Source organism: Lotus japonicus, chromosome 2 (genome assembly GCF_012489685.1).
Source record: "Lotus japonicus ecotype B-129 chromosome 2, LjGifu_v1.2".
Classification (NCBI taxonomy): domain Eukaryota; kingdom Viridiplantae; phylum Streptophyta; class Magnoliopsida; order Fabales; family Fabaceae; genus Lotus; species Lotus japonicus.
In genome coordinates this window covers 55,954,657-55,970,262 of record NC_080042.1, presented here as the reverse complement: position 1 = coordinate 55,970,262, position 15,606 = coordinate 55,954,657, and the positions used below count along the sequence as shown (strand labels likewise).

The 15,606-nt window shown below is 33.9% G+C and overlaps 2 protein-coding genes across 2 annotated transcripts; one reads left to right on the top strand and one right to left on the bottom strand.

The window, feature by feature from the left end:
• The first annotated feature begins 4,343 nt into the window (after nt 1–4,343).
• On the top strand, nt 4,344–7,540 carry LOC130738438 (CDGSH iron-sulfur domain-containing protein NEET). The gene is made up of 2 exons (XM_057590413.1): nt 4,344–4,736; nt 7,267–7,540. Exons 1-2 carry the CDS (start codon nt 4,480–4,482, stop codon nt 7,364–7,366), a joined length of 357 nt encoding a protein of 118 aa, XP_057446396.1. The 5' UTR covers nt 4,344–4,479; the 3' UTR covers nt 7,367–7,540.
• Nucleotides 7,541–8,446: 906 nt separating this feature from the next.
• LOC130738437 (uncharacterized) lies at nt 8,447–10,951 on the bottom strand. The gene is made up of 2 exons (XM_057590412.1): nt 10,736–10,951; nt 8,447–9,618 (listed from the first exon to the last, which is right to left on the bottom strand). Exons 1-2 carry the CDS (start codon nt 10,839–10,841, stop codon nt 8,735–8,737), a joined length of 990 nt encoding a protein of 329 aa, XP_057446395.1. The 5' UTR covers nt 10,842–10,951; the 3' UTR covers nt 8,447–8,734.
• Between the last annotated feature and the right edge of the window lie 4,655 nt (nt 10,952–15,606).

Genomic DNA, 15,606 nt, shown 5'->3' with positions numbered 1-15,606 from the left:
TTGATTTTTAATTTTAAAAGTGATTTTTTGATTAATAAGTGATCTTTTGATTAATAAGTGATCTTTTGATTAAAAAGTGATTTTTCAAAATAAGTTGAATCAAACGCACTTTAATTGACTCGTTTATCATTGCTTACAAAAAGTGATTTTACTTTTGAAAAAATAATTGATTTTATTTTAAGTGATTTTTTTGAAAAAATAGATTTTCATTTCACTTTGTCTACAAATATAATAAGTGCTTTCAATTTTATAAGTGATTTTAAACTGTTTAGATATATAAAATTTCAAATATAAATTAGGGGTAGTTTTGAACTTGCAAAAGTTTTAAGAGAGTGTTCCGTTCCGTTCCCTTCCGTTCCCTTCCGTTCCACCTTTTTCCAGGGAACCAAAGTGTCCCGTTCCTGGAGCCTTTTGTCCCGTTCCGTTCCATCTTAAAAACATGACAAACACAGAACGGAACCCATATGTCCTGTTCTGTTCCCTTCCCACCTGTCTACCAAACGCTACCTAACCCTTCCTTTAAATGCTATAAAATAGGGCTAAGAATGGAAGCATACTGATGAAACTTTGGATAACTCCCTGGAGAACATCAAGCACCAAAGTCGAATAAGTAAGCACCATTACTTGACGAAACCTCAAATCCCAACAAAGACGTAATTCATGCGAAACTGCGAGCAACCATGTCTCAAGGATCTCTCAGACACACCTAAAAATCTCGAATAGCCAACAATCCAAGCACCGACATCACTACACACAACTCTTCTCATCCTAATGACCTTTGTCGATATGTCCATTCTAAAAGACATATGCTTTCGGTCAAACCAAATTGGCAATGTCAATCCTGGACATTTACCCTCAAAGCTATCACGCTTGCCTTAAATCTATATCTATCTATCTATATATATATATGTAAAGCACACTTGAGTTTTAGCATTAAATACATAAGCAAAACTCAAGTGTTGCAATGTATTAAAAGCATCAAAAAAAAAATTGTTATAAATATATTAAACAATAATAAAATTAAAATTGAAAAAAAATTATATTGTCAAAAACTATTCAACCACTTATATTAAATAACAACATTCATAAGCATAAAATTTACTTGAATTTTGTATATCACAAATATTAAAAATTAAATTCAATAAGAAAATAATATTTATTAGCAAATAATTTAGATAAAATAGTTTTAAAATTAGGGATTGTGTTAGGATGAGTTAGTGTTGGTGTTTAACTATTTTTTTATATATGATATATTAGTAAAAATTACTCGGGGAAGTATATAATAAAGAAAAATAATAATGACCAAAGTTAAATAAATGTTTGTTGTGAGAGGCATGTCTATCCACTTAACGCGATCGTAGAGCCTCAGAGGATTAGTCTCATGGCTATCGGTTGTGAGAAAATATTTGCAAACCAAATAAGTTGAAAAGAATTAAATTCACAAGATAATATTTTAGGAAATTTTTTGTCAAAAGACTATTTAAGTTATCACTTATTATAATTCAAAATGTTAAAATTAATTTATTCTTCTTGGTCTTGAAATGTCTAGCAAATGAATTTCCAGGTAAAAAGTATAAAAAATGATATTAAAACTTATTCCATGACATTAAACACTTATTACTTAACAATTTTTACGTAATTTAAATATTTCATATTAACTTAATAACTTTTCATATTATTAGATAAATAAAAATTTTAATGGTTAACATTATTTCTATGCTAATAATTAAATTTGAATAATATTAATTATTTATACAAAAAGAACTATAATAATATTTATTGAAATGTCTTAACACAATTTTTTATATTTATAATAAAAAAATATTATAATTTTTATTCAATTAAATTATAATATTTTTTATATAATGTTATAAAATATTGTAAGCAAACCCGTGCAACGCACGGGTATAATATCTAGTCATAAGTATACCGAGCCTCGTCCAACCTCAGAAGACGCGGCCATCTTAATCGCTTCAGATCGAATAGGCTATCTCGAAACTTGGAAGCCCAAACATCCACACGTCTCAGTCTCTCAGACACTCGGGCAAGGGGAAACTATTTCAAAGAGTAATATTGTAGGCCTACTGCACTAGCCTAATTAAAGATATTTTTCGTAATTATAAGCATTAAGGATCAATGATTATGGTAATATCTAATAATTCACGTTATGTTTATTTTGATGCTCCTTGTTGATCTATCTATTTAGCTAACATATTTATTTGACGGTCTTCAATTCATGTTATGTTTATTTTGAAACATTTCAGGACAACCCTGAAGTATTGTTTACACAAACCCAGAGTCAAACACCACAATCTCAGTCAATCGGGAATAGAATGAAGAAGAGGAACATTGGACATAGTTATGATGTAATAGGATATTTGAGCTTATGAGCCACTTTTGGATGAATGCTTTTTTTTTATAGTTATGACCAATTTTTGTTTCCAATTAAGGGTCAAGACATATGAGTCACTACTTATTTGAGATGATGACAGATAATTGCAATTTTATCTGTTGTGGATGTTGATCACCTTTAGGGGGTTATAATTAATGCAATGCTTGTCTTTTTAAATGTTATTTTCCTCCATGGCTGCAATTTCATTCACTAGTTATTTTAGACGTTTCTATCCCTTAGGGGCTATAATTTGCAATGCAATTTCATTCTTGGATGCAATTTGATACACTCTAATTTCATTCACTTTTTAAGAATCCATCTATTTTTTCATTAGTACAACCAACACAATGATCACATTACGATATGATAAACAACAATAAGGAATTGTCATAAACAAAATCCTAATGAGGAATTCCCCTACTTTGTTACATAACCGATCAACAACAAAATGACCAAAACAATGGAAATGGACAAACAGAAAATCAATAATATCTCTTTCTTCCTCATCTCTTTGATTTTCCTTCTTAGTCCAGCAATAACCTTCTTCACCCTAGCACTAACCTCATCATCATACCATAGAAATAACTTGCAACATCTCTTGCCATCTACCTGGAAAAAAAAGTAAAAATTTCAAAAAAAAATAGAGTACAACATAGTTTACACCCTACAGAGTAAGGAAATGACTAAAATGGGTACCTCAAACAGTCCATACCCATAAAACTTTCTACTAGGGTTGACTCCAATCCATGATGTAACAAGTGGAGATTCAACTCCAAAATAACTAAATCACACATTTTCTTCGACCTCCTCCTCGACTCATATGCAGAAGATGAAGATGACATTTTGCTGCCTCCATCGATATGTTTCCAACCCAAGCTTGTTTGCGGTTCAAACCCCCTTCTTCTTCCCTTCTGCCTCGCAGAATTTCTTCACCCTTACACTAGTCGTGCAGAACGCCAAAATCCCCCTTCTCTATGATTTCTATTTCGCGACTCAAGGAAGAAAAGTATGTTGAAGATGATAAGAATCATGTGAGTTGCACATGCTAGGTTCATGTAAATTTTATCTCTCCAATCTGGGTGCCATGTCATAAGTGAGGAGCCATGTGAGAGAGAAACATTAGTTTTCTAATGAAATTTGGACGGAAAACCCAAACTGCAAACGGAGGCTTTCGTTAGGGACTCGAAGTGCAATTTATTTTTGTTGGGGATCAGTCCCGCGCAAACGATGTAAGTTGGGAACCAAAAGTGCAATTAAGTTTTCTTTCTATCCTAATCTTTACTCTCTCACGACCTTGTTAACTTAAGTGTTATTCACAAGTAGCCACATCTAGTACCCGCCATTGTTGTACGGGATATGAGATGAAGGAGACCCTACCTTTCTATGGAAATGAGCCTTAATCAAAGTCCCCCTCATTAAAGTTTGATACTCCTACACCTGAACACATTCATCTATAATTTTTCAAAAATTACTTCTCCTCACCAAAGTTACTCCTAACGATTTCTCTTCGTCTCTTCTCCCTATTAGATAGAAACATTTTTTTAGATCAGTATTCAAAGATACAATTTATCTTTAAACATGTTACATAGTAGCAGCAATAATTTTTTTTTCTTATTCCATCGTCTCCACAGGAGACTCAACCAAAAATATTTATTTTTTCACACACAAAACTCAAATTCGAAATCTTACTCAAATAAGACATATACCGAGTTAACCATCCCCTAAACTAGTTTTTTTTTTGTTTTAACCACAAGTATGTGCAATCTTATTCAACTCAGACGTGGTGAAAGCCAAAATGTATCTCTCAATGAACAAGGTAGGTTCCCAACAATCTGACTTTGGAATTCAAACAATCAATTTTGGTAGCCTAATTATTCAATATTTTTCCACCAGAAAAAAAGAAGTAAAGTGGAGCAATAATGACGTGTGAATTTGTCTCCATACAAAGTGGAGTGTGGTAGCCACAAGTTGAGGAACACACTCTCAATATAATCCTCCTGTGTTATCATTTCTCATCCACCCGGTTCTCTCGATCTTGGTCACTGTAGAACAACATACACACACAGAGACAAAGAAACCTTATTTCAATGGAATCTGTTCTGAGCCACGTTGGTGCAGGTTTCTGCCATGGCATAACCCCATTGAAAAGGGGAATTACAGCTACCCATTTCAACCCTAGTTCCTTCAGTGGTGGTGTTGATTGCAGGAAACCAAGGCGTGTGGTGCTGGTGAAAGCAGAAGCAGAGGGTGTTGGCATAAACCCAGATATCAGGAAGACTGAAGCGAAAGTGGTTGACTCTGTTGTGATCACTGAACTTGCCAAGCCCCTCACTGCTTATTGCAGGTTTGTGAAGCTCTTTGTTTCTGGTTAATTGTGTTATTTTGGTCCCTGTTTGTGTTGTGTAAGGCTTAATTTTTGTGATGTTAGTGGATAAATTGACATGTTTTTAGTGGTTTGAAATTGTGCTCTGTTTGGTCACTGATATGAAATGAAACAAAACTGGGATAATTCCAGTTTAATTTGTTTGAATAAAAGGCTTTCTGCTTGCTTTGGTTCAGGGAAAGAAATATATTGGGATAATGTGTGTCTATTTGCTACCCGTTTGGATGCAAACCAAAGAGCGCTTATTGAAGCTTATTTAGTGCATTTTCTAGCTTCAATAAGCTCTTAATCCAAACTTATTGCAGCTTATTTACTGATGTTTTTTTATTTATAAATTGTCTTTAGGAACCAACATGGGAGGGGGGGGGGGGGGGAGAAGAGAGATCTTTGTTTGCAGGAACTGGACTAGAAACTTTTAAGGCGAAAAAAGAAGAAAAAGAACTGTGATTGTTTTATAAGGGTTCCTGTCTTGTTTTCAATTTCATCAAGAATAGGATGGTGGATGCACAATGTTATTGGAGTAATGTAGTAATTTGACAATATTAATAAGAAGAAAAAACAGTTTGTTGGGGAAGCTGTAGTTTGTTTCTTAACAAGTTGGATGAATATTGGGGGAATGATTCCGGTTTCTTTCATGCTACAGTGCAAGGACTATACATTTCATATCACAGTATAAATATAATTAGTATCTGCTTTTGGCAGTGGTAGCAGATGTCCTTCACCAAACAACTTTCCAAAGAATATCATTTGTTATGTTCATAATGATATTATCATGTTACATGACATCAAATGCCTTCTTATATGTGTTCAGCTCTTTTAGCACAAATTACCCGTGTCTTGGTTAAATTTAGTTAGTCGAATGCGTATGCATGTGAAAATATAGTATTGTATAGGGTTAACATGAAAAAGAGAGCAAATCTCTTCTTAAGAAATTAGGAAACTGATACAGGATAAGATGCCAGAAAGCACTGTTGTTATTTTGCATGTTAGATTCTAAATAAAGAACTGGATACTGAAGGGAAGTTTCTTTCATATGCTTTTGATATAAGGTAGGTTTTGAATGTTATTTTCATTTGACTTGTTCATAAAATCTTGTTTTTCAAGTTCTTAAGATATGACATTGTCAATAGCACATGTTTAAGTATTCTTTGACTCGCTAGATTCATCTAATAGTTGAGTAAAAAAACTGAATATTCATCTTTCATTGGTAAAAGGAAACATATTGGGTAGGGAACTGGTGGTTGGATAATGATTGGTTAAACATGACATGATAAGGAACATGCTTTCCGCAGTCTGTCCTTAAACACAGTATTAATGTGCTGCTTAGATTAGGATATGTCAGATTTATAACCAATACTTTCCATGCTTTAAATCCAAGAGTATCTGAGCACAGTGTTATGGTGTATGATATCCATAATCCCTATGGATCATTAGATATTTAGCCCAGCTGGCAACTGGAAATATTCTGAACTGAAGTGCCATGAGAAAGTAGTACTTATTGTAGTTGTTTCACTGAATAGTGTGTTTGGATCAATTTCTCTTTTCTTCAAATCAATTTTGACATTCAGAAGCTACTCACAGAAGCTTCTCTCCATAATTGATTTTGGTTTTAGAATCAATTGTACAAGAATTTCCAAACACGCGTCTTTCAATTTTTTTTCCAAACATGCACCGAGTCACTCTTTATTATTTAGATTATGGAAGCTAAAAGAAACATATTACTCCATTATTGAACTTGGGAGTTGGGTCATATTACCAGATGGAAACTGGCATTTTGCTACAGAATGGAGTTTGATAATTTATACACATTCTCAATACTAAATTTATGTCATTATATGTCATTAAATAGATAGTCTAAAAAAATTATCTATTATATTTGGATGGTAAGAAAAGTTGTATGGTTTGCTAAAACAGTTACGGCAACCTATTGTGTCTGTTGAATCTCTAAATATTGTGCTAATCTTTATTTAGTTAGATGGTCCTGTTCACTACTATCACATTTAATATCAACTTAACTCTCTTCCTGGAAGATCTGTATAACTGCCCCTCTATTTTATTCTTGTGAACCTAAATGGAAGAGAATACCATACTCCATACAAGGGTTACAAATAAAATGCAGCTTAAGAAAGGGCCGCTTGCTAAGTTTTGTGGTTTTTGTGATATTCTATCGTTCTAGATTCATTGAAGATCAAAATCCTATTACAAACCATGTTTATATTTCAAAGAAAAAACATGCTTAAGTTCAAGGCTCACATGCATAAATATACAATCTCCATAGGAAGCCTTGTTACAGTAGCAAGGTTATGGCAACAACAACAACAACAACAAAAACTTTTCTGATGTGATTGAAAGTTAAGGTTTCAAAATAAAGCTTGTCTAGGAAATCTACTGTTAAGTGGAAAGTCTTCAATTTTCTGTCTGTAGTTTGTGTTTGATGTTGTTTTCATGTTCAAATTCCAAAAATCTGATCTTTCTGGGTACTTGGATGCAGATGTTGGAGATCAGGGACTTTTCCACTTTGTGATGGAAGCCATGTAAAGCACAACAAAGCCACTGGGGATAATGTTGGACCTCTTCTTTTGAAAAAATAAAATTGTGATGATTTTAGCTTGTGATATTTAAGAAATAAAATTTGCAATCCATGCTTTTTGTGGACGAGACTTGGTGCATGTTTGGATACAAATTGAGTGTAATGTGAACAATTCACTTTTTACAACATCCGTTTGCTCTTATGATAACGAATATCCAAACATAGCCTTCTTGAATTCCTGTCTTTATTTTTCCATGATGGATCCTGATTCAGGATTTAGGAGATGGTTACATTTTCTTATGTCCCTTTGAGTTTGGAATTTACATGCTCTACAGTTCGAAGGCAGCTAGCTATGATTGATAAACTTGATAGTTACTTTTGTTTACTTGACAATAATTTCTGTCCTTATACTGTTCCGCATGTGTACTTTTAGCACTATACCTATGAGCAGCTTAAAGGTTCATTCTATAACCTAGCAGCCTATATGTAAAGTCAACACTCTTATAATCTTATTATTAGAACAAAATTTATCTAACCCCTTTTATGCAACACCTGTATGTAACACATCCCTGGACATTGAACAAAATTTCAAAGCATTGCAACCACATCTCAAAGAATCAGTCCCAATTTTTCAAATCGCATGGACACCAAATTTTTGGTTTTCAAAAAATATCCACCACCTGACCAGTCAAATTTTGAATCAGCTAAATTCTCACCACCTAATTTTCATCTAATATTTTGACCTGTAAAGACAAAAATATCACATCATATTCTGATCTTAGCATTTCGGATTTCGAACTAACACGCTTACTGACAGATACACTTGTATCACACAGCAAATACTTGTTTGAATTTAGACTTCGTGTCAGAATTTTGGTGCTTAGAAATTCTAAGGATATTGGGATAATGTGCTACCCTTATATTTCATGGTTTGCAAACCCGTATGAGTTTTGAACTCTAGAGGTAAAGTTTAGGTTTAATGGCAATAAGCTAGCTATATAAATCTGAATGTTCCTGCTGCTTCTTTGCACATGAAAGCTGATAATTGTTTATTCTCTTTTAATTTACTAATACTTGAGAAAAAGATGGGTGCAACGAGAAACACAATAATTGTAATACACCAAAATGTAACAGCAACATATAAAAAAGAAACAGCTCGAGGCAGTTACACCAGATCAACTGATGAGCCTCATGTCATTCAACTAAGAATAGCTCTTCAGTAAGTATTACTACAAAAAACTTCATGTTATTCAACCTTCCTAGTTGTACAAAATGTAACAAAAGGACAGGCAAACAGACAATCTACAAACAGGAATTGAAATATTCATGAAAGGTGCTTTAACAAGAAAATCTGCATGTGCCAAAACTGCACCTAAACTGTCTACATCCAAGTCAACTAGAGTTTTTTCAACCATCCCAGCAACAATAACTAAATACGTCGTTTCTTTGGGAGCCTGCAGCCATTATGGGCGCGTCGGGTGGTATCTTCAACGAACACAATCGGATTTTTATCCGCTTTAGAATCGGTAAATCCCTCTCTCCAACTCAGTATTGCTTGTCTTTTTCTCCTAAAGTGAGTATACCCATTCACTTTCATGACAACAGATTTCAACCCCAAGCCCCTTGCCCTTCGGCCAACAACTTCTGCAGTTGCTTCAGCAGCATACCTAGAAAGCTTTTGCCCTGATTTCATATCTTTCAAGGAGCCAGCAGAGCCACTGAGCTTTATATTTCCCTTAGAATCAGTTACAGTCACAAAGGTATTGTTACGCAACATCTTTATATGAACAAAATCAGCATCCTGCTCATAATGATATGGAGAGGATAGATGACCCCGATCCCTGCCATCTTCATCTATAATTCCTCTTACAAAGTCCATATGCCTAAAATTCCTGTCACCCCCGGCATTATTCTCACTTCTGGGGTTCATATTCCCTCTATCCTGCATAAAACCTGGAACATTATTCTCACTTCTGGAGTTTATATTCTCTCTATCCCGCATAAAACCTGGAACGATATTTTCACTTCTGGAGTTTATATTCTCCCTATCCCGCATAAAACCTGGAACATTATTCTCACTTCTGGAGTTTATATTCTCTCTATCCCGCATAAAACCTGGAACGATATTTTCACTTCTGGAGTTTATATTCTCCCTATCCCGCATAAAACCTGGAACATTATTCTCACTTCTGAAGTTTCTATTCTCACTATCCCGGATAAAATCTGGATCGGCCCTTGCATTTGCATTCACATTCTCACCAGGATTCCTCCCATTGAAACCCCAATTTGCGCTTGAAAATCCCCTAACATGTCCTGCAATTTCAAAAGATTGAATAAGAACCCTCATAAGATTGTTGAGATGATCCGGGGAAAAAACTAAAACTTTAATATCAAAATTCAGATTTTGATTCAAGGTACCCAATACTACTGCTGCCACTACTTTTCTGTTTTCTTGATTTCAACCATTTAGGATTCTAGTTTGATGATAACATATATGTAGATTGTAGCTAACAGTAACATCAATCTATCTCAAATAAGTTTAGGACAAAACACATACAATTCAGGAATACCAAATACACAAAACAAGCAACCCACTACTACTGCATTAATCACTCTACAAATCAGAAATGAAATCAGTAATTAATTTAACACCCAAATAAATATTACAAATCATTGAAATGCAGGCTTACAAAAATCAATGTAAGTCATCAACAAGGTAAACTTTCTGAAATCATACATGTAGAATTCAAGATCATCACCATCAATGCTAATAGCTCGATTATCTCCTCCAAAGCCTATCATAAGATTGGAAAAAGGGTTTTGCAAATACAGCCATAGATGTCAAATTTAGTTTCTTCACAGAATGGAAAACTGTGTGTATGTATGTGTATTGATCCATCTGAATCAAATCATCACTAAGAATCATTTCAATATTCCATTTGTTTTGCAACACATATCATTCCTTATCTATATATGCAGAAAGAATTTCCCTCGAACTTCAATCAACTTTACCCAGAGAAGATTAATGAGATTTCACAGAACCCAGCATGAAGATTATCAAATCTAAGTTCAGTAACACATTCAGCATTTAACAGGAAAATCTCAGAATCCAGTATCATATACTCAAAAAAGGGGAATGCGAAGAACGTGAAGTTTACTTCTTTCGCCACTACTAAAAAATAGGTGATGATGCCATTTATCACTACCATTACCATCAAGAGGCCATCAGTAAATGTTATATGGTAAATATACAATATGAGCCCCTAAAAAAATTTCATTTCTGCAACTTCAATCCTGAAGGAATGAACTTGTTAACAAATTGACAAATTTCAGGACCCTATTTTTGTGCACATGAAAACTTGCAGGAACTAAAGCAACACAAAATCAATGCCTAAATTGTAAATTTACTTGAGAGAGATTCGAAGGTTACCATCGTTTTGGAGCACCGGCGAGAAGGGACGACATGCAAGCGAGGGTTTGGGTGAGATCAGGGAGGATCCACGGCCACAGAAAATGAAAGAGATGAAACGATTCATCGTTGTTGAGAGTTAGGGTTTGAGATTGATCAGCACGGAGTCGAAATCTGAGTTTGTTTCTTTTCTCATTTCATTTCATGGTAAACCGGTTTGCGTTCAGTGTTTATGAGTTCTTTATTTTGTTATGAGATTTTGCACCAGGTTAGTGTTCCCTGGGCTTTTTGTTCAAGTTGCTGGGCTCAGATCCATGCATTTTTACCAAAAACATTGTTCAAAAAATTATTACGTCAAAAATATGTGTGAATTTTAAAATGTTTATAGAATTAAATGTGACACTGTCGGGGGGTAAATTTTGTTTATACAATAACCTAACTAGATTCACCACATCACAAATTTTTTTTTTATTAAAGTTTAAAGTGAAAATTATTATTCTTTTTATGTGACATGCTATGATTGATTGTCAATATGAAACTATTGTACACTGACACTCCATATTTATTCAACTCATCTTTATATATATATATATATATATATATGTAAAAGATATATTGTTAAAATATAACTTAAGTCAGGGACGGAGTCAGGATTTTGATATCACGGCCAAGATTTAGGATTGTGTGATTTATTTAAAAAAAAATTAAAAAGTTCACATATTCATAGTGTGCAAAAAAATAATAATGTTTAACTACTATATTTTATAAGTAGAATAAATGATTAGATTAAGTACAAGAGATACTAACCATCATATATGCGTAAACTAAACAACAAAAAGTAGCATAAATTAGAAAGAAACAACAACGCATCCTCTCAAAAAGTAGTAGGAAAGTTATCATAACTGAGAACCAAAGAGAAGTCTCTTCTTGACCAAAAAATTAGGGGCACTCAAATTTTTCAGCTATTTCCTTTTCAAAGTAAGCAATTACGTAATCAATGAGAAAATCATCTTTCATCTTCTTGTGTAACCTTGTTTTTATTAATTTCATAGCTGAAAAGACACGTTTAGTGGTTGCCGTTGACACAAGAAGAGTCAAAAAGTCGCAACAATCTATCAGGTAAAGGATAAACTGTTGCGAGTCTCAACCAACTTTTGACACAATTCACTAATAGTGGACAAATTCTGAAAGTGGTCATCTTTAAGCACATCAAACTCATAATGTTTGAATTCATATTCTAGTTGGATCCTTTCTTGTTCAGAAAAACCAAAAGAATAAAATTTATCCACAAGACTGCAGATATGTCCAGCATTAAATAACTTGAATGGGTCTTTAGGATCTAGAGATGCTCTCAATGTAAGAAGCTCGGTAGCTTGCTCACTAGACCTACTATTCAATTCTTTCAGCGGATAATCTATAACAATATTAAATACATCTATAAATAATCCTGCTCCACTGTCATAGAATATTTTTTATGTCGAGATCGAATTATGTCAGGGAATAAATAGCTCATATCAAGAATTCAATAGCTTGACTATTACAAAAGGATGTAACATTTCCTATAAAAGCATCATAACCAAAGTCTCTTAACTTTTGAAATTAATAATTTTATGCTAAAAACCTGACACATAGCATTCCCATAATTTCTTTCAACAAATGCAAGATAAAAACAAATTCAAATGATATCAATGATTTCATAGCACAAGTGACATCACCTCGTTAAGAATAAGTAGAGCCTTTGATAGCTAAGTCCTCAAGAACTGAAGTTGTTTCATTATACAAGCGTAAAAGACTACATATTGAATTGAAATGAGAACTCCATCTAGTGTCTTCAGGTCTTTGTAAAATGCAAATTTGATTAGATCCTCTTCCTATTTCAATCTCATCATTTGCAATTAAGTGTGCAATTTCATTTGTATAAGCAGCCTACAACTCATCATTGCGTTTACAAGAAGAACCCACAATATTAACAATCATAGTCAAGTTTTGAAAAACAACATGAACATCAACAACTTCTTTAGAGGAAGAAGCAAGAGCCAATTGTAAATGATGAGCTAAACAATGTACATAATATGCATAAGGACATTCTTGAAGAATCAAAGCTTGTAAACCATTTCACTCTCCAAGCATATTGCTAGCTCCATCATACCCTTGACCACAAACAATGTTGATATGTGATGAGATAATATAGAACAAATTCCTTGCTTAAGAGTTCATGAAGTAGTATCTCTAACATGTATTATATCCAAGAAACGTTCCTTTATCAACAAATCTAATAACAAGAGCCATTTATTCTCTTTTTTTAGGTTTGTCACGAGCTTCATCAACAATTAAACAAATTTTTGCATCACCAATCTCTGCTCTAATATTACTTTGCACTTTTTTAACAAACACATGCAAGATTTCCTTTTGGATAGTGGGTGATGTATATCTTGCATTTTTGGGGCATTTTCCAAGACGACCTCATCTACTTCCTTACTTTAGAAGCCAAAATCTTTATCATTTAAGAAAATTACCCTAATTTCTAGATCCCACACTTTCTAACAACATCCACATAAGTTTTGAGATTGTTTTGAAGTTTATTTACATAACACTTTATCAATATGACAATATTGATTTTTAAAATCTTCACAAAATCTAAGAGCAACATTATAGGATGAATTATGATTTTCCCTACATGACATAGAAATGCACAATCTTTTCCACTTTTCACTTTTCTCCAATTTATAAATCCTTTTGAAATGAATGGACTTGATTTTGTAGAAAATAAATAACAAGGAAAGAAAAAAGAAGCATCTATTTTTGATGAATACTCTAACCAAGGAAAAGTCTTAAACCAATGAGCTTGAAATCGGCGTAGACAATCATTTGGACCAGAAAGTGCATACACATGCATCAAAAATTGATATGGCCCAAACTTCATATATGCTCTTCTAATTTCATCTTGTTGATTAACAAGATATTTCCAAATCTGTGGACGTTTTACAAGATCACGAATCAAAGTATCAATATTGATTCTTTATTGTTCAACCCTCAAAGCCTTTAAAGGACATGGTTGACCAACTTGCTCTGTGGTTGCTAGTGTTTGTTGCTCAAAGTATCAATATTGCTCGTATTAGTTGCACAACGAGTAAGATGAAAATATTACTTTTTCTGATAGTTGTACTTTACTTAGGCGTATCACAAGAGCTAAAATTTAATAAGATTAAAAAAGTTTGTACTTTGGTCCCACTTAGTTAGAAATGAAGATATGTGTGTGGGTCTCACATGGAAAGAGAAATGAAAAAACATAGGTATTGGTGCTAGGATTAATCTTACATAGTATTAATAAGAAAAAGTCAAAAGCTAAAGGGGACTATGAAATAGGCATGCCACCCCTTCCCCCGCCCCTGCTCTAGACCCAACAGATGTCAGCCGCAATGGTAAAAACAATATTTACATAAATAAATGATATTCAGAAAAAAGAAAAAAACTTGTTGCCTTCCATCTTCTCCCAAAGACTTCATTGGAACCCCAACTTATGAGCAAACAGAGGCTAAAACCACCACCACTAAGCTTATTTTCCATTTGCTTATATTTCCCATAGACTTTTCTTCCTCGCTCTTTTCACCAGTGTATTGTTTCGCTGAACTCAAATATGAAGAAAACGCTGAATCAATTGGAAATTTAAGGTGTGTTAGAAGAATGCTAGGGAGCACCTTTAATGGTATAAACTTCAAGGTACCAATTGAATCCTGAATGCTAAATCCTCTTTTGGGTAAAGCGAAATGCAATATTGTAGAGAATTTAAAATGCTTAGTGTTTGAATCGGGTAATTTTTATTCAAGTCAAATGAAATTTGAATTCACCTGTACGAATTTTGAAGTAGTAGTTCATTCTATTCATGTTTGTTTTATTCCTTTCCTAACAGCTTATGGCTTTGGGCTAGTTATTCAATTTTTTTGATTTTAGTTTGTAGTTTATATTTTCGTTAGTCAAGGCAAATTAAATTTAAATTGATGCGTGGGTTTGAATAAAATTTCTTACTTGATTAGTTTCTTTGAACTTATAACGATACCCGGCAAGCCCTATCAAATCTCTCTGGCCCACCACCTCTCACCTGTCCTAGCCACCATGCCCTGACGACCATCTTGACCTATAAACACGTTTTTCGGCCTGATCCTTTGTCTTTTGAGGAAACTAACATCCCCACAATGATGCTCATCGCGAGGAGAAGAGGTCATAGTGGTTAATTTCACTTAGACCATCATCGCGGTCTTGCGCCGCTGCGGAACAATGTCGTCTCCGGTGAAGATTTCGCTGGAAAATTGCGTTTCTCATATCCCATGAGTATTTAACTTTCGAAACTCGTTTCTAACCTCTGATTGTGCATTTGATGATGAAAAATACGAATTTTCCTACCATAATGTGTACCCTGAGATTTTGGAGAAAATCTTCTTTAGCATGTCATTTTCCATGAATTCTATGACATTTCCACCGATTGGAATTTCAATCTAACTTATTGTAGAGATCTGGTTAGATGGTGAGAGCTAAAATTATTTTTACTTTTAAACTCAAAAGAACTTCATACTTCAGAGGAGAATACGAAACCCCTGTATCCAAGCCTCTACGACTACGCAAGATCTAGTTCCAAGAAGGCTTCTTGTCCAATTTGTTCAATAGGATGTCTCGATTACGTGGAATTCTCATAGCTCGAATGTTGAAATCTCAAACAAGCATGCCAATCAGGAGGGGGTTACCCAAACAAATCGAGGCAATGTATTCATGCATGGTACATTATCCAAATGTTGGAGTTGCTGACAAGAAGGCAAAGTGTTGGGATTTGGTACAAACCAACATGTGTTTTCTAGGCCCAATTGGGATGTGGTTACCCTTAGACGTTTTGAGGTGGC

Coding starts and splice junctions, on each gene's coding strand:
- LOC130738437 (XM_057590412.1), bottom strand. CDS start 10,841: ATGAATCGTTTCATCTCTTTCATTTTCTGTGGCCGTGGATCCTCCCTG. Junction 9,619..10,735: donor GCCGGTGCTCCAAAACGATG/GTAACCTTCGAA, acceptor TTGAAATTGCAG/GACATGTTAGGGGATTTTCA.
- LOC130738438 (XM_057590413.1), top strand. CDS start 4,480: ATGGAATCTGTTCTGAGCCACGTTGGTGCAGGTTTCTGCCATGGCATA. Junction 4,737..7,266: donor CCCCTCACTGCTTATTGCAG/GTTTGTGAAGCT, acceptor ACTTGGATGCAG/ATGTTGGAGATCAGGGACTT.